At 50.9% G+C, this 20,482-nt stretch overlaps 2 protein-coding genes across 4 annotated transcripts in view; one reads left to right on the top strand and one right to left on the bottom strand.

Annotated features, from left to right (window-relative positions):
- The window catches only part of RASAL1 (RAS protein activator like 1), a 153,077-nt gene extending 151,412 nt beyond the window's left edge, over window positions 1–1,665 (top strand). Inside the window, exon 24 of the transcript XR_012155094.1 lies at window positions 1,025–1,665. The gene's annotated coding sequence lies outside the window, so the exon portion shown is untranslated. The remainder of the gene's footprint in view (window positions 1–1,024) is intronic.
- The window catches only part of DTX1 (deltex E3 ubiquitin ligase 1), a 103,843-nt gene that overhangs the window by 31,397 nt on the left and 51,964 nt on the right, over window positions 1–20,482 (bottom strand). For all 3 annotated transcript variants that reach the window (XM_073313152.1, XM_073313150.1, XM_073313151.1), the window contains exon 3: window positions 4,607–5,288. In XM_073313152.1, the coding sequence (XP_073169253.1) occupies window positions 4,607–5,288 (682 nt within the window). The remainder of the gene's footprint in view (window positions 1–4,606; window positions 5,289–20,482) is intronic.

The following is a 20,482-nucleotide window of genomic DNA, read 5'->3' as shown; positions in this document are numbered from 1 at the left end:
ACTTGTGTAGAGAAAGTAAATAAGGAAGTGTTTACTCCTTCTCATAACACAAGAACTAGGGGTCACCAAATGAAATGAATAGGCAGCAGGTTTAAAACAAATAAAAGGAAGTATTTCTTCACACAACGCACAGTCAACCTGTGGAACTCCTTGTCAGAGGATGTTGTGAAGGCAGAGACCATAACAGGGTTCAAAAAAGAACTAGATAAATTCATGGAGGATAGGCCCATCAATGGCTATTAGCCAGGATGGACAGGGATGGTGTCCCTAGCCTCTGTTTGCCAGAAGCTGGGAATGGGTGACAGGGGATAGATCACTTGATGACGACCTGTTCTGTTGATTACCTCTGGGGCACCTGGCATTGGCCACTGTCGGAAGACAGGATACTGGGCTGGATGAACCCTTGGTCTGACCCAGTAGGACCATTCTTATGTTCTTATGGGGATAGGCTGGTAGTGACAGGGCTTCGAGGGGTCTCAGAGAATTGCCCGGTTCATCGCTGACAGAGGCTACAAGAGTCAAGCTAAGATGGCTTGTTTCAATACATTTCTCAGGCTGATCGGAGAAGGGCTAGGGGGTGGCTCAGTGTCCAAAGCAGAGGAGGTAGCAAGGGGGATAGCTGAAAAGCAGTGGAGGTGAAAGTCGTGTCTGAGTCAGTCTAACTCTGCTTTCGTTAGGCTTTACTGTGGGGCAGTTCTAGGGTCTGTGCGATCCAGCGGGTCACACTAGCTGATCGCAATGGTCCCGGGATGAATGTGCCAACCCGGCTGACTGCCTATTGTGTGGGTTATGGGGCAGCTCCTCAGCTGGTGGGACTCAGCATAGCTCCATTATTTCAACAGATCTGGGACAAGTTACATGAGTTGCGCATCTGACCCTAGCTAGCAAAGATATTTCTCAGGCATCTACCAGCCTGGCATCTAAGCACAGATATTGACTAGGGACAGACCCAGAATAGTGACGAAGCCCAGTCTAACATGAAGAATAATAATTCCTAGCTTTTTATAGCATCTTTCATTCATAGATCTCAAAGCACTCTACAAAGAAGGTCAGTGTTATTTACAGATGGGGAAACTGAGGCTCAGAGTGGTGAAATCACTTGTCCGGGTCACCCAGCAGGCCAATGGCAGAGCCAGGAACAGAACCCAGGTCTCCCAGTCTAGTTGTCTACCCAGCCAAGTGAAGCTGATGCCTGATTGGCAATAACAGCACTACCCAACCCAAGATCTCTACAGTCTGATAACAAACCCAGATAGACCCACAGGATTCACTTCCAACCGGAAATGCACACAGAGCCATGCCCCTGCATCTCCAGCATGTATCATGGTATGGTTGCAAGTAGCATCAGACCCTGAGAAGAACAGGGGTAGTCCCTTCTGGGCTCTGCAAGCCCATTGGAAGCACTTATTAGACTTGGCTGCATCGCTCCTCCCAGCACAGAGTCCCCTCGCACACCACATCAAAGCTCTGGACTATTTTGACTGGGTCTACAGCCTTGGGCAAGGCACCCCACTCTGAGCCTTGTGGATAGCGTTACTGGGGCTCCCTCTCCGCATCCCTCCTCTCCATCCATCCATCCCTCCCACATCCCTCCCTTCCACTCCTCCATCCCCAACCTTCTCCTCCATCCATCTCCCCCCTCCATCCATCCATCCATCCCTCCCTCCCTCCCTCCATCCCCATCCCTATGCCTCTTCTCCCTCCATCCCTCCCACATCCCTCCTCTCCATCCCTCCCTCCCTCCATCCCCATCCCTCCACATCCCTTCCTTCCATCCCCATACCTCCCCTTTATCCACCCCCTCCATCCTTCCTTCCCCACCCCTGCCTTCCATCCCCATACCTTCCCTCTATCCATCCATCCATCCCCATCCCCCCTCCATCTCTCCCTTCCCATCCCTCTCCTCCTTCCTCATCTCTCCCCTCCATCCATCACCTCTGTCATAAATATAAAGGGAAGGGTAACCACCTTTCTGGATACAGTGCTATAAAATCCTGCCTGGCCAGAGGCAAAACCCTTTCACCTCTAAAGGGTTAAGAAGCTAAGGTAATGCCGCTGGCACCTGGTCCAAAATGACCAATGAGGGGACGAGATACTTTCAAATCTGGAGTGGGGGGGACAAAGGGTTCTGTCTGTCTGTGCGATGCTTTTGCCGGGAACAGATCAGAAATGCAGCCTTCCAACTCCTGTTAAGTTAGTAAGTAATCTAGTTAGAAATGCATTCAATTTCCTTTTGTTTAAAGGCTGGTAAAATAAGCTGTGCTGGATGGAATGTATATTCCTGTTTTTGTTTCTTTTTGTAACTTAAGGTTTTGCCTAGAGTGATTCTTTATGTTTTGAATCTGATTACCCTGTAAGGTATTTACCATCCTGATTTTACAGAGGTGATTCTTTTACCTTTTCTTTAATTAAAATTCTTCTTTTAAGAACCTGATTGATTTTTCATTGCTCTTAAGATCTAAGGGTTTGGGTCTGTGTTCACCTGTACAAATTGGTGAGGATTCTTATCAAGCCTTCCCCAGGAAAGGGGGTGTAGGGCTTGGGGGGATATTTTGGGGAAAGACGTCTCCAAGTGAGCTCTTTCCCTGTTCTTTGTTTAACACGCTTGGAGGTGGCAGCATACTGTTCAAGGCCAAGGCAAAGTTTGTACCTTGGGGAAGTTTTTAACCTAAGCTGGTAAGAATAAGCTTAGGGGGTCTTTCATGCGGGTACCCACATCTGTACCCTAGAGTTCAGAGTGGGGAAGGAACCTTGACAATCTCTATCCCTCCGTCCCCACTCTCCATCCCTCCTTCTCATCCACCCACTCTATCCATCTGTCTATATAGTTATAGTCCATTGAGCCTCTGGGAGTTCGATGGACTCTAGCACTGGAAATTAGGGATGCACTAAATCAGATCAGGTGTGGGGGACAAGGGATGGAGGAGGAAGGAGGCTGGGAGAGTGAGAGCGAGCAAGCAGGAGTGGACACTTAGCAATTCCGGGAGAATCCCCTTGTGTTTACAACCCACTGTACCTGGGCCCGGGTGCTACAGCAACAAGACCACACAACTTTCAGTGCACAGAGCCGACCCCCCACCGACAGTCAGACACCCCCACCCCCTGGCTCTTCAGCTCTGCATGGTGGCTCTGGGGTGGGTGGTTGCAAGGCCCAGGCTTTGCAAGGCCGCACGGCATGGCACTGCATGGCACCTGACATCCTCCTGGGAACAACGGCTCTTTCTGTCTCCCCTTGGCCCAGACCTGCACCTGCCAGTTCAGGGCTGCTTAGAAATACCAACTGCTCTCTCCAGCATCCTGTCCCTGTTCTCACCGGCTACCGGCTCTGGCCGCGTCTGTGGTCAGCGCTCCCTGTGGCTGGCCATGTGGGGCTGCCCATCCTGCAGAGATGGGACAAGCTGCTGGGCTGGAGCTGATCTGCAGTGATCCCTTTGACTGAGCTAATGGGGCCCAGGAGGGACCCCAGGCAGTCCAGTTAGGCACAGGATGGTTACCAGGCCCACGGGCTGAGGAGTTAGAGAGTAGTTCCAAAGGAGGGAGGCTTCCTCCACCCAGACCGGGGCTGTGTATGTTACTGGGTGGGGAAGTAGGACATGGAGGAGAGGGGAACAGACAGATCTTGATGGTGCCAGGGTGACTTCCGCTAGGTTATACTTTTGTCAGGTTCCAGGACTGCCCACCACACCCAGCTCTTCCCTTCCCTTCCCACCCTGGCGCCAGCCACCCTGGCCCTCCTCTTGCTGTGGAGAGCCATCCCATGAATTCTTTCTGGCTTTCCCCACCGGAAGTAGGGGAGGCGTGCAGCACCACATGCTGCACGGAGCTGTGGAGCTAGTCAGGAATGTCGGGCTCTCTGACAATGAACACACCCAAAGAACAATGCAGAGCCCCCTCCAGGGAAATACCAAGTGACACAGGCCCCTCTTTGGACAGGATGGAAGCCTGGAGAAGGGTGACACGTGATCATATAGAACAGTGTCTGCACAAATCCTCAGCCATGGACATGGAACTGCTCTCTCAATCTATTTGCTCTGTAATGCTCCTAGCCCAGAAGTCCCGCGTCACCTTCGGGACTGGCTGGGTTACCCCCACAGCAGGGCTACATGCCATCAGCAGAGCAAAGGAGGGCTATCAAGATTGACAGAACATGGAAACTGAATCCCACTAAGGAGGGGCATTCCTCCCAGGCCAGGGTTAGACCCCGCCAGCCCAGGAGCATAGCGGACAGCAGGCATTCGGTTCTCCTCTCACTCACACTGGCTTAACCCCAGTGTTACGCACCTGACTTCAGTGAAGTCACTCCTGATTTACCCAGGTGTAAGAGAGAAGAGAATAAGGCCCCATGTTTGAAAGAACAGAAACTGAATTCCATCATCTACTCAGGAGGGTGCGTCTGCTCCAGATGAGAGCTGAGGGTCTCTGAGTGCAACGGGGAGGAGGATGCCAAACTACATAAACATGCAGGCCATATATCACCATAGGCATTATGGTTGAGGGGCACTGGACCATTTTAACAGCCCTATAATGTGACCTGGCTCCACATCTGCCCTCCAGCAGCTACCCCCACTTCCTCGCCACTGAACCCACAGGAGGTATAGATTCTTACCCTGGTGGGATGGAGGCCCTGGTACTCAGGATTGCAACCCGCTGCGTGCCAGGCCTGTTCAGGTTGTTCTGCCCAGGAAGCTGGGTGCCAGTGGGAGCGCTCTGACTCCGGGAGAAGGTGGCCACTTGCGTGCCGCTAGGGGACCGGGCCTGTTCCGTTTTAGCTGCCCCCCCGGTTGTCATGGTGCCCGCAGACCACAGTGCTGTGCCGTTGAAAGTGTTGCTCTGCCTAACAGCCAGAGTCCCATTGCTGTTACCCACATACACCTTCCTCCGCTGCGAGGCCAGGATGGCATTGGAGGCTGCCCTGGTGCTGTTGACCAGCAGGCACTGCTGGCAGGAACACGGCTGCCCGGAGTTGGTGCCCACAGGCCAGGACTGGGACTTGGGGATGGAGCCCATGGTGAGTGGGTACGCCAGATCCATGCGGCGCCGGAGTCGGCGCTTCCGCTGTGTCTGCCGGTTCATCTGCGACATGCTATTGAAGTAGATCAGGTAGCAGAAGCCCAGAGAGGAGAGGTCCAGCCACGGGTGCTGCTTCTCATAGGCATTCTGGATGGTGATGCAAATATCCATGTCATAGGGGGTCCAGGAGTTGTTGTCATTCTCCCACTCCCACACGATCCCCTTGCCAGGGGCCGAGGAGGGGTCATAGAAGTTCCTCCTCACTGGACGCATGGTCCCTGGGGGAAAGAAGAACACAGAAAAGGGATGCTGAGCTTCCTCTCCATGGGTCAGACACACTAGCTCGTGTGAGGAATGGAGCCCTCCGAGGTGAGCCTGGCCGATCCAGGTCAGGCTGGGAGACCTCTCCAGGTGAGATAGGATTTCACACACTGGGATGGTCCTTCAAGCCCTAGCTTTGCTAATACCTGAGCAGAGCTTGTTCCCAGCTATCACCCTGGGCTTTTTACACCCATCAGGGCCAGATCCTCAGCTGGTGTAAATCAGCACTGACTTCAATGCAGCAATGCCAATTTACTCCCACTGAGATTCTGGCCCTCTATAATTATTGGAAGCAAAACCTACTTATATTATTACAGACACATATACCCTGAGCCCGATTCGCCTCTCGCCCTGAGATAGGCAATGGGGTTACCCTGGCTTTACTCCAGTGTAAGGGAGTGGAGCATTAGAGCCACAGAACCTGCTTTGCTTAAAAAGATGGGGCTGAGTAGCCACTACCTTCCAAGCTGATGCCAGGGTAATTCCACTGGAACCCACAGAGTTGCACTTTAGTAACAGAGCAGCAATCAGCCCCCGTTATTTAGCACCTGGGCACCAAGGTCAGCACAGTGGGGCTTAGCCCTGAGTTGGAGGGGCCACCCATTCAATGCTTGGAGGGGCCATTCAATGCTTGGTTCAGCCTGCCAACCAGGAGCCAGTTAGTGTTAACTAGTGACAATGAGTTTTGTGGGTTCAACACCTGAGCCTTAGGAAATGGTCTGAACAAATTCATTCCACACAAGCTATGGAACACCAACATTTTGACTCAGATAGAGTCGGTGACCTACCTGTGAAAGGTTCCATTTCCCCGTTACCAACCGCACAAGCCACAGTAGGCCCCCACATATTGCATAAGCCATTGGCCATGGAGTCGGGAGTGGGAACAACACTGGGGCCACAGCTCCATCACTTTTTGGCTGGGCCAAACCTGAGCATTGCTGTGACCCCGAGAGCCAGGTTCCAACACGATCAAAAAATTTACATCTTGTTTCTAGTCTGAATTTGTCTAGCTTCAACTTCTAGCCATTGGATCATTTTCAACCATTCTCTACTAGATTGGTGGGCCCATTGTTAAATATTTGTTTCCCATGTAGGTACTTATAGACTGTAATCAAGTCAGCCCCTAACCTTCTCTTTGGGTATATCTACACTGCAATAAAAGACCCATGGCATGGCCACAACTGGCCCAGGTCAGCTCACTTGGGCTTGTGGGGCTCCAGCTGCAGGGCTAACAACTGCAGTGTAGATGTTGGGGTTTGGTCTGGAGCCTGGCCTCTGAAACCCCATGAGTGCGGAGGGTCTCAGAGGCCAGGCTTTTCCCTGACCCTTCGCCAATTTATCAACATCCGTCTTGAACTGTGGGCACCAGAACTGGACACAGGATTCCAGCAGTGGTCGCACCAGTGCCAAATACAAGGGTGCTCCTACTTGAGATGCCCTGTTTATACATTCCAGGACTGCGTTGGCTTTTGGTCAGTGTCGCACCCAGAGCTCACATTCAGCTGATTGTTCACCATGACCCCCAAATCTGTTTTAGAGTCACTGTGACCCAGGATAGAGTCCCCCATCTGGTAAGTACAGCTGACATTCTTTGTTCCTAGGTGTATACATTTACACAGAGCCGTATTAAAACACATACTGTTGGCTTGCACTGTTTACCAAGAAATCCAGATCGCTCTGAATCAATGACCTGTCCTCTTCATTATTTTCCACCCCCTCAATTTTTGTGTCATCTGCAAACTTTATCAGCTGATTTTGTGTTTTCTTCCAAGTAACTGATAAAAAGGTTAAATAGCAAAGGCCAAGAACTGAGCCCTGTGGGACTCCACTGGAAACAGACCTGCTTGATGACGACTGCCCGTTTACAATTACACTTACCATCAACTCAGGGGACAGTGAAAACACCTTTAGCTACAGAATCTTTGTCAGCCTGGCCTGGCCTAGCAGAACTTAATACCCTTCCCAGAGTGCAGTTTGTAGGCAGGAGCAAAGGATTCTACGAGTATGTCTACAGTACAAAATTATTTCAAAATTATTCTATTCAAATTTTCGGAAGCTATTTTATACATTCGGTCTTGTGTGTCCCCACTAAAGCGCGTGAATTCGGCGGAGTGTGTCCACAGTACCGAGGCTAGCATTGAATGTCAGAGCAGTGCACTGTGGGTAGCTATCCTACAGTCCCCGCCGCCCATTGGAATTCTGGGTTAAGCTCCCAGTGCATGACAGGGCAAAAAAATTCTTGCGGGTGTTTCTGGGTGTGTGTCGTCAGTCGCTCCTTCCTCCATGAAAGCTACGGCAGACAATCATTTTGTGCCTGTCAAGGTTCCTTCCCCACTCTGAACGCTAGGGTAAAGATGTGGGGACCTGCATGAAAGCCTCCTAAGCTTACTTTTACCAGCTTAGATTAAAACTTCCCCAAGGTACAAACTATTTTACCCTTTGCCCTTGGACTTTCGCTGCCACCACCAAACGTCTAACACCGGTATTATTATTATTAGGAAAGAGTTAGTTTGGAAACATCTTTTCCCCAAAAATCCTCCCAAATCTTACCCCCTTTTTTCTGGGGAAGGTTTGATAAAAATCCTCACCAATTTGCATAGGTGACCACAGACCCAAACCCTTGGATCTTAAGAACAATGAAAAAGCATTCAGTTTCTTAAAAGAAGAATTTTAATAGAAGAAAAAGTAAAAAGAATCACCTCTGTAAAATCAGGATGGTAAATACCTTACAGGGTAATTAGATTCAAAACATAGAGAATCCCTCTAGGCAAAACCTTAAGTTACAAAAAGACACAAAAACAGGAATATACATTCCATCCAGCACAGCTTATTTTCTCAGCCATTTAAAGAAATCAAAATCTAACGCATATCTAGCTAGATTACTTACTCAGTTTCCAAGACTCCATTCCTGTTCTGTCCCCAGCAAAAGCATCATACAGACAGACCCAGACCCTTTGTTTCTCCTGCCTCCAGCTTTGAAAGTATCTTGTCTCCTCATTGGTCATTGTGGTCAGGTGCCAGCGAGGTTATCCTAGCTTCTTAAGCCTTTTCAGGTGAAAGGGTTTTTCCTCTGGCCAGGAGGGATTTTAAAGGTGTTTACCCTTCCCTTTATATTTATGACAGTGCCTTTTTGGCATGCAGACGCCATACTGCTTTCAGCAGATGGTGCAGTATGGTGCACCGCTTCTCTCCTGGTACTATGAATTCACCTCGCATTTCCTCTCATCTTTCTACGTAATCCCTATAAGTATCTACTCTTTCTCTTCCTCACTGACCACTTCCGCTGCCAACTCTGCTCTCCCGCTCTTGGCATGCTACCAAGCTTCTCCATGTTGTCTGTCCTGGGCTCCCGCCTCCGTGAAAGCTACAGAAGACAACCATTTCCCGCCTTTTTTTGGCTATCGTGAACTGAACAGCACCTCTTCCATTGCCACTCTGCTCTCCTATGTTTCGCACCCTTTTTCCAGGATTACCCGTGCAGGCGCCATAGCGCAGCAAGCATGGAGCCCACTCAGATCTCTGCTGCAGTTTTGACCATTGTAAATACCTCACACATTATCCAGCAGTGTGTGCAGTACCTACAAAACCGGGTGAGGAAGCAATGACAGCGCGATTACTATACTGATGAGGACATGGACACAGACATTCCTAGAAGCACGGCATGTGGCGATTGGGAGATCATGGTGGCGTTGGGCCAGGTTCATGCCATGGAACGCCAATTCTGGGCCTGGGAAACAAGCACAGACTGGTGGGACAGCATAGTGTTGCAGGTATGGGATGATTCCCAGTGGCTGTGAAACTCTCATATACGTAGGGCCACTTTCATGGAACTTTGTGACTTGCTGTCCCTTCCCTGAAGCGCAAAGACACCAAAATGAGAGCAGCCCTCACAGCTGAGAAGTGAGTGGCCATAGCCCTGTGGAAGTTTGCAATGCCCGACAGCTACCAGTCAATCGGGAATCAGTTTGGGGTGGGCAAATCTACTGTAGGGGCTGCTGTGCTGCAAGAAGCCAACGCAATCATTGACCAGCTGCTATCAAGGGTAGTGACTTTGGGAAATGTGCAGACCATTGTGGATGGCTTTAATGCACTGGGATTCCCTAACTGTGGCAGGGCGATAGATGGAACGCATATCCCTATCTTGGCCCCGGAACACCAGGGCGGCCAGTATGTAAACCGCAAGGGGTACTTTTCCATGGTGCTGCAAGCACTGGTGGATCACAAGGGATGTTTCACCAACATCAACATGGGATGGCCGGGAAAGGTGCATGACGCTCGCATCTTCTGGAACTCTGGTCTGTTTGATCCCAGACCAGAAAATTACTGTTGGCGATGTTGAAATGCCTATAGTTATCCTCGGGGACCCAGCCTACCCCTTAACGCCATGGCTCATGAAGCCGTACACAAGCATCCTGGACAGTAGTAAGGAGCAGTTCAACTATAGGCTGAGCCAGTGCAGAATGTGCTTTTGGATATTTGAAAGCGCGCTGGCGCAGTTTACTGACTCGGTTACATCTCAGCATAACCAATATTCCAATTGTAATTGCTGCTTGTTGTGTGCTCCACAATATCTGTGAGAGTAAGGGGGAGACGTTTAGGGCAGGGTGGGAGGTTGAGACAACTCGCCTGGCAGCCAATTTCGCACAGCCAGACAACAGGGCGATTAGAAGAGCGCAGCAGGGTGTGCTGCACTTCAGAGAAGCTTTGAAAGCCAGTTTCATGACTGGCCAGGGTACGGTGTGACAGTTTGTTTGTTTCTCTTGAAGTTACCCGCCCCCTATATATATGAAAGGAAATAAAGTCACAATTGTTTAAAAAACGTTCTTTATTATTTGTTGCACATCACATTGAGAGAAATCAGAAGGTAGATCAGGGGAGGAGCGGGGGGTATTCGGTTAGGGGGGTGGAGGAGGAAGGAAGGACAAGTCCAGAAACCAAATCAAAATTTCAGATATGCCAGCTTTCCGCTCCTTGTGCAATCCTCTGGGGTTGAGTGTGTGGGTCCCTGTAGCCATCCCCCCCTGCACATGTTCTTGGGTGTCTGGGTGAGGAGGCTATGGAACTTGGGGAGGAGAGAGGGCGGTTATATAGGGGCTGCAGCGGCAGTCTGTGGTCTTGCTGCCTTTCCCGCATTAGATCCACCATACAGTGGAGCATGTCAGTTTGCTCCCCCATGAGCTTGACCATAGCATCCTGCCTGCTCTCATCGCACGCGTCCCTCCTCTCTTCGTGTTCATGTAACGCTTTATGGGACTCCACAATTGTTTGCCTCCATGCATTCAACTGGGCCCTATCAGTGTGGGAGGACTGCATGAGCTCAGTAAACATGTTGTCCCGAGTTTGTTTTTTCCACCTTCTAATCTGGACCAGCCTCTGGGACAGAGTAGATAGGGGCCATGTTGAAACATTTGCACCTGAGGGAGGAGAAAAAGGGAGTGTTGTATTTTAAAAGATACATTTTAGAGAGCAAAGGGGACACTCTTTCTCAGTGAAACAGGCAATTCATAGTACACAGCACATTTTCTTTCTGTACAAGGTCACATCTTGCCTCTTATACTGAAGTGCATGCCACTCTGGTGCGAGTAAGCCACCACATGCGGCCGGGCAACAGAATTCAGCTTGCAGGCAGCCGTGGTAAGCCCTAGGGGCATGCGGGGTTCTGCTTCTTCCGCATTCATTTCAATGATTTCAAACTGCCAAGCCCCATTTCCCATAGCAAGCAAAGCCTGGTGGATTTGCCATATAAAAGGAGGGCCTGCAGGCTCTCTGGGATGATCGCTTCATACAACACTCCCTGCCCCCGCACCCACCACATGGCTGCGATGAGGCTCTGAGCAGGGATGAGCTCTTTAAACTAAACACCAACAGCCCAGCGTGGCTGGGTTTCCCCCCACCCCCCCACCGCGTGGCTCCGATCAGGATCTCACTCACCAGAAGTGCCTTCTCCAGGTTCATGGTCCGGGAGCCCGCCTTGGGAGTGGGGGGAAGCTGTTGGCTCCAGCGTTAAGACTAGTTCCTGGCTAGGGGGGAAAACAGATTCCCCACTTGCCGCCTGTGCACTGTCGTCGTCGTCCTTCTCCTCTTCGTCCTCCAATAACTCATCCTCCTCGCTCCGTGCAACTGCCCCCTTGAAGGTGTCCACGGACAGTGGTGGGGTAGTGGTGGCGTCACCCCCCATAATTGCATGCAGCTCATGGTAGAAGTGGCATGTATGGGGCTGTAACCCAGAGCGCCCGTTCGCCTCCCTGGCTTTTTGGTACGCTTGCCTGAGCTCCTTGATTTTTGTACAACACTGTTCTGTGTCCTTGGAGTAGGCTCTTTCCGTCATGGCCCTGGAGACTTTAGCGTACGTATTTGCGTTTCTTTTTTTGGAATGTAGTTCTGCCATAACAGATTCATCTCCCCAGCATGCGATGAGATCCAGTAGCTCCCGTTCGGACCATGCTGGAGCTCATCTGCAAATCCGGGACTGTGTGGTCTCTTGTGATGGTGGACTAGGCTAGGCAGCAGTTCTGGAGAAAAGGACCTAGGGATTACAGTGGACAAGAAGCTGGATATGAGTCAACAGTGTGCCCTTGTTGCCAAGAAGGCCAATGGCATTTTGGGATGTATAAGTAGGGGCATTGCCAGCAGATCGAGGGACGTGATCATTCCTCTCTATTCGACATTGGTGAGGCCTCATCTGGAGTACTGTGTCCAGTTTTGGGCCCCACACTACAAGAAGGATGTGGAAAAATTGGAGAGAGTCCAGCGAAGGGCAACAAAAATGATTAGGGGACTGGAACACATGAGTTATGAGGAGAGGCTGAGGGAACTGGGATTGTTTAGTCTGCGGAAGAGAAGAATGAGGGGGGATTTGATAGCTGCTTTCAACTGGGTTCCAAAGAGGATGGATCTAGACTGTTCTCAGTGGTAGCAGATGACAGAACAAGGAGTAATGGTCTCAAGTTGCAGTGGGGGAGGTTTAGGTTGGATATTAGGAAACACTTTTTCACTAGGAGGGTGGTGAAGCACTAGAATGCGTTACCTAGGGAGGTGGTGGAATCTCCTTCCTTGGAAGTTTTTAAGGTCAGGCTTGACAAAGTCCTGGCTGGGATGATTTAGTTGGGGATTGGTCCTGCTTTGAGCAGGGCATTGGACTAGATGACCTCCTGAGGTCCCTTCCAATCCTGATATTCTATGATTCAAGGGCTTGGCAGGAAGAGGTCTGTTTGTTGACCATCACTACGGCTTCCATTCGCACAGTTGCTCTCCCATTCACACGCTGACTAAGCCCAGTTTGCTTAGCTTGCAAGCAGAGAGCCTGCTGCCCAAAATGGCAAGGCCGGTTCTTTTGGCACCCTGGAAGAACATTCTTTGAAGCCAGAAGCACCTATGGCAGCATGCTGAGTTTTGCTTCCTATCTTACCAGCTGCTGGGGTGGCTTGGTTTGGGAGTCAGCACCACGGGCCCAGGACTGCACTACAATCTTTTGCCCCCTCAGCAATGTCATTGAGGGGGGTGATTTTTGGCATCATTTCTATACCAGCAAAAGCCCTAGTGTAGACATGGCTACAACGGTAGAAAAGGCCTTGGTCCATTACAGCTTATTTTGCTCAGGGAAGCGGAACAACTCTTGCCAGTAAAAGCAGCATCCATGCTAGGAGGGTTTGCGGTACAGCTACACTGGGATAAGAGCACCAGAGCCTCAGCTCAAGCCTGAGCGTCCCTTCAGCTTTCAACCCATTACACTCTCTCTTCCAGGCCTTGCATCATGAGCCTATAGCGAGGAAGGGTGGTTCACAAGCCTCAGGTCCCTGTGTGTAAAAATGGAGCTAACACAAGGCTGTTGGGAAATGTAAATGTACTAACAAGATGACAGTGACGGGAGACTGCCAAATTGGTGCCAATGCCCCTTCCCCAGGGCCTGGGCTAAACCCACCCCAGTCCTTCCCCAGAGGAGCACTGAAATAGTCACATCTCTCGCTCGTAAGCAATGGGGGCCAGCTTTCAACCTAGAAGTGAGAGGTACAAGAGTATAGCCAGCTGCCAGCCTCCTGAACAAGGTGTTTCCCAGACACACAGTTTGTTAAATCTTCTTCTTGGCTCTGGTGTAGCTGTAACTTTGGCAATTTGTTTGCCTTTAAAAGAAAGTGCCAGCCTGCTTTGAAACAATAATAAAAATCTGCTCCATAAGCAAATGTTATTAAAAGTAAAGCAATCTCCCAGCTCCAGCCCCTCCACCCCAGCCTGCACAAATGGCATCAGGGCAGTGGAACAGGAGCACGCTGTAAAATATCCCTGTTTTCTTTCTTGTCAGTAGACCCCAAGCAGAATCACTGAGCTACTTTCTGATCTGTTACACTGAGGTAAATCGGGAGTAACATGGCCTTTACTGGATCAGGTCCTCACTACGCCACACCTCTGCTTGGTGCAGCTGAGGTGGGGAGAGAGGATAAAAGTGGCTTTAACACAGTTCTGCTCCCCATGATCCCTAGAGCTGCTCAGAGGAAGCACAGCCCCCAATGCAACCTAGAGCAGCCTCAGGGCTGTTCTAAGTTCTACCAACCAAGGGGTTGTTGGGATTGCTGGAGGACAAGCCATACACACCCTATCCTGTGGGCTGTGAAGGTGGGTGGTGTAGGCCCCCAGATAGCCCCGGTTACACCAGCTTCCCAGTTCCTTTGCATTCTGTAGCAGCACAGCACGCTAGAGCGGGGTTCAGGATTTCAGATCTCAGTTACAATGGTGTAAATCCACAGTAACTCCATTGGGCCAGACTCTGCTGACATGTAAACCCTAGTAAATCTGGAGTAACTCTTGCCAGATTCTGATCCCAATTCATCATCTTCATGGCAAAACCCAGAAGGATGTGGTCTCCTTGCAAGTTGAGCACACCCCAGACTGATCTCTGGCAAGCAGCCTACAGTGGTCTGGTTGTATATTCAGTTTATGTCCACCATTGGGAAATGTTCTCAACCCATTGAAGCTTTTGACACCCACATGATTGCCAGCCATATAGCAGCATTCCTTGGTATATACACTTGGAAATTCATTTGTCTTCCATTCTAACATGTCCATGCCAAGAAAGCCACTGAAAGCACCACTTTTTGAGAAAATGTCTGAATTTCATATGCCGTGAGTGGCCCCTTTTTTTTTAACAGGCTTCCCCCAGGCCTTTGATTCAGTGCTTTGAGTGAGTTTGTGGGATCTGATGAGGCGTTTTGGCCAGTGTCATTGATAGAAGTGCTCAATAGTGGAACAGAAAGCTGCGTTTGCCTCAGTGGCAGACACATGGCCTGGTTTCCTCTCTCCACAGGTGTTCAGCAAGGCTGTATTCTGTCACCATCGTTGTTCAGGATTTGCACTGATTAGCTAATGGATAAAGGCAGCTGGCTTTATGGCTGCTGGCATTGGGCTGAACGCCATTCTGCTTTGAGATCTCGAATCTCTGCAGCTGATGGCCAAGCTGGTGGGGCAAGAAGCAGCGTGCATTGGTCTGGTTATTAATCCGGACAAAATGGAGTCTCTGGCCACTACCATTAAGCAGCCTCAGGTTCCAGATTACAGCCAGCTCAGTGTTAACCAGTCCAGACAGGACAGCAAGCAGATGGCAACTGTCCAATATTTGGGAGATGCTTGAGAGGTGTGGTTGCCCCTACATCAGCAGACACTGCTACAGTTGGGCCCCTCCAAGGCCTCGGTGGGGATGTGGGAACATCAAGCTTGCTACAAAGCTGTGGATCTAGAGAACCACAGATACAGCTCTGATCCCAATTACTGAATAATGCCGATGGGCCAGACTGTGCTCTCAGCAACGCAGGAGTAAAATGTGTTGGCTTCACAGGGTCAGATTTCCATCAGATGGTGGGAAAGTCTCAGGAACCCCCTGGATGGCAGTGTGACGATGCTGGTGTAACTGAGTGCAGAATTCGGCCTGGAGTCTCTGCTCTGAACTGGAACTTTCCCCTTTTCCTGCTGTTGTGCAGGATCCAAAGGACACTGTGGCTAGCAAGCTGAGGGAGGGGGGTGCGCTCATGCAGGCAGCTGAGACCTCCAGTGCAATCTGCTAAGGGCTGGTTGGAGATGTGGAATGGGAAGTGAGCGAAGAGGCAGGATGACACCATTGGGGAAGAGCCCGACAGAGGGTGGAGGTCACCTCCTCCTCAGTGCCTGAACAAATCCACAGAGGAAGAGCCCCAAGCACACCGGGCTGTCACAAGACTTCCTGCCCTTCTGAGGGGAAAACAGCGACTGGATCGGACAGGCTGGATGGCCTCAAAACCGAGCAATGTGACTGGAGCCCGGTCTAAAGGGAATAGCTATTGGGGGAGCAGCATATGTGTGGGGAGAGGTTGATAGGAGAGGCTAGAACTGAACCAGTTGTAACCAGCTCCTGGCATGGGTGACTCTAAGTAAGTTAGTGTCAGCACACATGGTTGGTGCTCAGATCTGAGCCGCACACCCCCTGTGAGAGCCCTAGGCTAGCAGGTGGATGTTATCCTGAGCCAGCTTGGCAGGCACTGACAGGACCTCCTGACTGCTCCTTTGTGGCTGGTTCGGTTGGTCCTGCTGCCCATGATCAGCACGGTGACACCCCAGTGGGCAGACCTTCGCTCCTGTGCAGAGCAGGTAACCTGGCAGCATTTGCACATCCACTTTTTCCCAGATATAAATGACTCCACAAGGGGAGAGACAATGGAGAATCAGGCCCTTTAACTGCACAGGTTTTCCCACAAGGCAAGGTAGCATGCTGGGTGGGACTCACCAACTCTACTTAGAATCATAGACTATCAGAGTTGGAAGGGACCTCAGGAGGTCATCTAGTCCAACCCCCTGCTCAAAGCAGGACCAACCCCCAACTAAATCATCCCAGCCAGGGCTTTGTCAAGCCAGGCCTTAAAAATCTCAAAGGAAGGAGATTCCACCACCTCCCTAGGTAACGCATTCCAGTGCTTCACCACCCTCCTAGTGAAATAGTTTTTCCAAATATCCAACCTAGACCTCCCCCACTGCAACTTGAGACCATTGCTCCTTGTTCTGTCATCTGCCACCACTGAGAATAACCTAGCTCCATCCTCTTTGGAACCCCCCTTCAGGTAGCTGAAAGCAGCTATCAAATCCCCCCTCACTCTTCTCTTCTGCAGACTGAACAAGCCCAGTTCCCCCAGCCTCTCCTCATAACTTATTTGCCCCAGACCCCTAATCATTTTTGTTGCCCTCTGCTGGAGTCTGTCCAATTTGTCCACATCCCTTCTGTAGTGGGGGGCCCAAAACTGGATGCAATACTCCAGGTTTGGCCTCACCAGTGCGGAATAGAGGGGCATAATCACTTCCCTCGATCTGCTGGCAATGCTCCTACTAATGCAGCCCAATATGCCATTAGCCTTCTTGGCAACAAGGGCACACTGCTGACTCACATCCAGCTTCTCATCCACTGTAACCCCTAGGTCCTTTTCTGCAGAACTGCCGCTTAGCCAGTGGGTCCCCAGCCTGTAGCGGTGCATGGGATTCTTCTGTCCTAAGTGCAAGACTCTGCACTTGTCCTTGCTGAACCTCATCAGATTTCTTTTGGCCTAGTCCCCTGATTTGTCTAGGTCATTCCGGACCCTGTCCCTACCCTCCAGGGTGTCTACCTCTCCCCCCAGCTTAGTGTCATCCACGAACTTGCTGAGGATGCAATCCACACCACCTTCCAGATCATTAATGAAGATCTTGAACAAAACCGGACCCAGGACCAACCCCTGGGGCACTCCGCTTGATACTGGCTGCCAACTAGACATGGAGCCATTGATCACTACCTGTTGAGCCTGACGATCTAGCCAGCTTTCTACCCACCTTATCCCCCACGTTTGTGTGGTTAGAAATGCCAATGTGCAGATGTAGCGCGACCATGTGGGCTGTAGCCAGGCCTCAGGAGAATGTCACAACCAGAGCGTGGCTCTAACTACAAGGTCTAGGTGACCCGTGTTTTGGGGACTCTCAGCTCAGGATCCATTCCAGGGTGGCTGGCCGTTGCAGTTTTGTCGCCCCACATGAGGACTCCCTGTTGGTCAAGTCTGTTAGCCACATGCAAAGTGGCAGAGAAGGGGAGACTTGCTTCCTGGATAAGACTAGTTCTTGGCACTCCAGATCCAGGTTTACTTCAGTTTTGCTCCTCCACCAGAACAGCCTGCCCAGCCTTTGTGCATTCAGCACACAAAGAGGCTGGACTTGTGGCCTGGATGTTGCAAACTCAGTGCAGTGAGGAGGGTTTGTGCAGTGACAGCAGGAGCCCTAGGAGCCCTGTGCGAACTTGTATTTTGGTGCCCCCCCCCTCCACACCATCACCCCTAGCCCCCACAGGCTCCCTGGGCTTCTCATCTCCCCAACCCCCGCATCACCTCTGGGGCCCACTGCTTCCCTCTGTGTTTAATTTGTATTGAAAGAGGTACCAGAGCTCAGCCCTGGCAGGGCAGCCTGATACTGGCGGGTGCTGGCCGGGCACCCAGCTCTGAAGGCAATGCCACCGCCCACAGCACTGCAGACATACGGGCGGCCTGGTATGTGGTGTGTTGCCACCCTTACGTCTGCACTGCTGCTATGGCTTGTGGTGCCTGGTGCTCGGCATGTGGGTCAAGGCGGGTTTCGCGCCATCACACAGGAGCTGCACCTTGCCAGAGCCCCTGGCCCTCCTGCAGCCCTCTGGGCACTCCTGGCTCACTGGGGCGCCAGTTCAGATTTTGGGGCGTGGCAGGAAACTATAACTGTGATTTCAGGGTCTATGCGGGCACCCAAAAACTCTAGGGTTTTTTCCAGATAATAAATTAGGAATTAGCTGATGACAGGAGCACAGTATCTAATTGTTATATAAAGAAAGAAAATATATACAAACTCCAATTAAAGCCACACTTAAAGTTTATACGTACGTTTTGAACAATCAGGAGATAATACAGCGAGATATTCCCAATCCCTAACCTTGAGGTATCAGTTCTGGAGCTTTAAAACAGATCTCAGAAACACACATTTGATACTTTGTACACTGTCTTTAGTAGAGTTAAAAATAAATAAAATCTGCTTAAAATCTGCTTACTTTCTCTAACAGACACACTCTGTGTTACTGCCATTATCTCCTCTATTTTAATCAATGGTTTTTCACGCCACTAAAAACATACTTAATTTTATCATACGTGATTCAGGGTTTTTTTCTCTTTTATTAAGAAAGGGAAATTATTTTTCTAATGATTTTGGCATTTATGTCTCCCGATCACAATCATGTACGTGACTCACTAATATTTGACTCCGCCATTGCTGTTGATATCATAGTTGGAACGGCATTTGTTTTTATGCAAATCTTAAGTTATTTTATAGATATAAAAATACAATTTGAAAATAAGTGACCTTCCTCTGCCAGGGTCTAAAGTGATGTCTTTAGCTTAGGGTTTTTCAATGAGCACTGCTAAGATTAGTACAAGCTAAAGTCACATTCCAGGAGGATACGATTATTGGACTGTACCACGTTAAATAACAACTGACAAAGCACAATATGATAATAACAGTAACAATGATCATTACTCCAGCCAGGACAAGTTAGGCATTTTAGAACTCATTACTCAAAGAATTAAATTCACGCATAAGAGAGAGACAGAGTGTGTACGTGTGTGTGAGAGAGAGAGTGTGTGTGTGCACATGCTGGGGAAGTGTGAGACAGATACACTGTGTGTGTGAGAGTGAGAGAGACAGAGGATGTGAGCGAGTGTGTGTGCGGGAGAGACAGCGTGCTGCCCCTTTAAGCAGAGCGGCGCTCACCAGTCTGAAGGCTTGTTCAGACAGCAGCAGCCCCCAGCAGCTCTGTCCCACTCCTGACCCCTGTCCCCCCACCCCAACTCAGCAGAGAGGGGGTACATGGGGGGGGACACCCTGACATCAGTGCCCCCTGCTCTGCACAGCGAACGGGAAGCTCCTGGGAACAGCTGGCCGGGGCGGCTCCAAGGCAGGGGGCAGGGGCAGCTGCAGCAGAGTGGGGGAGGGGGGAGAGGGGCAGTCCTGCTCTGGAGGCGCCCTGGGCCTTCGCCCTGTTTGCCCGAACGAAAGGCCGGCCCTAGGGGCACCCGCAATGCCTACGATTGGGAAGCATGGAAATGGGGGTCCCCAGCTCCTGAAATGGGAAGCGTGGGCCTCCCCAGCCCTTGAGAAGGGGCATCACAAGTGGAGTCTCCCAAGACTTGGGAATGGGACCCATGAGAAGATCCCTGAGGCCTTGGAATGGGATTTCACAGGTCCCCCTACATCCCACACGCCAGGATCAGTGGAGCAATGAACACAAATCCCCTTTTTACTCCCCAGGCCTCACATGTGAATCAAGAGGCCACCACTGCAATAGCCTAGGGTGACCAGACAGCAAATGTGAAAAATCGGGACGGGGGCGGCGGGTAATCGGAGCCTATTTAAGAAAAAGAGCCCGAAATCGGGACTGTCCCTATGAAATCGGGACATCTGGTCACCCTGCAGCCGCCAGAGCACAGCACTGTGGTGCAGCTGACGCGATTAGCGTCCTTCATGCAATTAGCTGGCAACGCAGTCATGACGCAGCACGCGTCTCTGATTGGCGCAGCGCAGACCCACTGGAGAAAAGCACCCTTCCCGATCAAACATCAGCCCGGAGCCCTGTCTGCCTGGCAGCCGGGAGCTGAAATGGAGTGCTGCACACCCCCGCCAAAATGTCTGTGCAGGCCGCTTCACAACAGCCCCCACTGCATCAGGGTCCACATGCTCCCTTCCTTTGCCTTTACTCCTCCCTTGCGCCTGCCTCGGTCTCCGAAGCTGACACGGCAAATGTAAGAGCAACCCGTGTGTGCAATCAATAATTATGTCTGAAGCGTTGTGTTAGCTATGCATCCCTCCCCGGAGACTCATGAAGCTAAACAGCTGTACATTAGTGGTTGCTGTGGTGTTTATTTCCAGAGGGCTGGCTTGGCTATCATTCTGGCTCTCTGCCCTGCAAAAGGACTGCAGCAGCTTGAGCTGGGACTCCCAGCCAGGCACAAAAAACCTGGGTTCACTGTGTGTATAAGGGGAGTGGGTTTGATCCTGCAGTCATTACTCGGGCAAAGCTGCCACAGAAGCCAGTGGGGACTTAGCCACAGCAAGGAGTCCAGGGGGGAGGGATAGCTCAGTGGTTGGAGCATTGGCC

Source organism: Lepidochelys kempii, chromosome 15, assembly GCF_965140265.1.
Source record: "Lepidochelys kempii isolate rLepKem1 chromosome 15, rLepKem1.hap2, whole genome shotgun sequence".
NCBI lineage: Eukaryota > Metazoa > Chordata > Testudines > Cheloniidae > Lepidochelys > Lepidochelys kempii.
The sequence above is the reverse complement of the archived record's forward strand: the minus strand, read 5'-3'. Positions and strand labels throughout refer to the sequence as shown.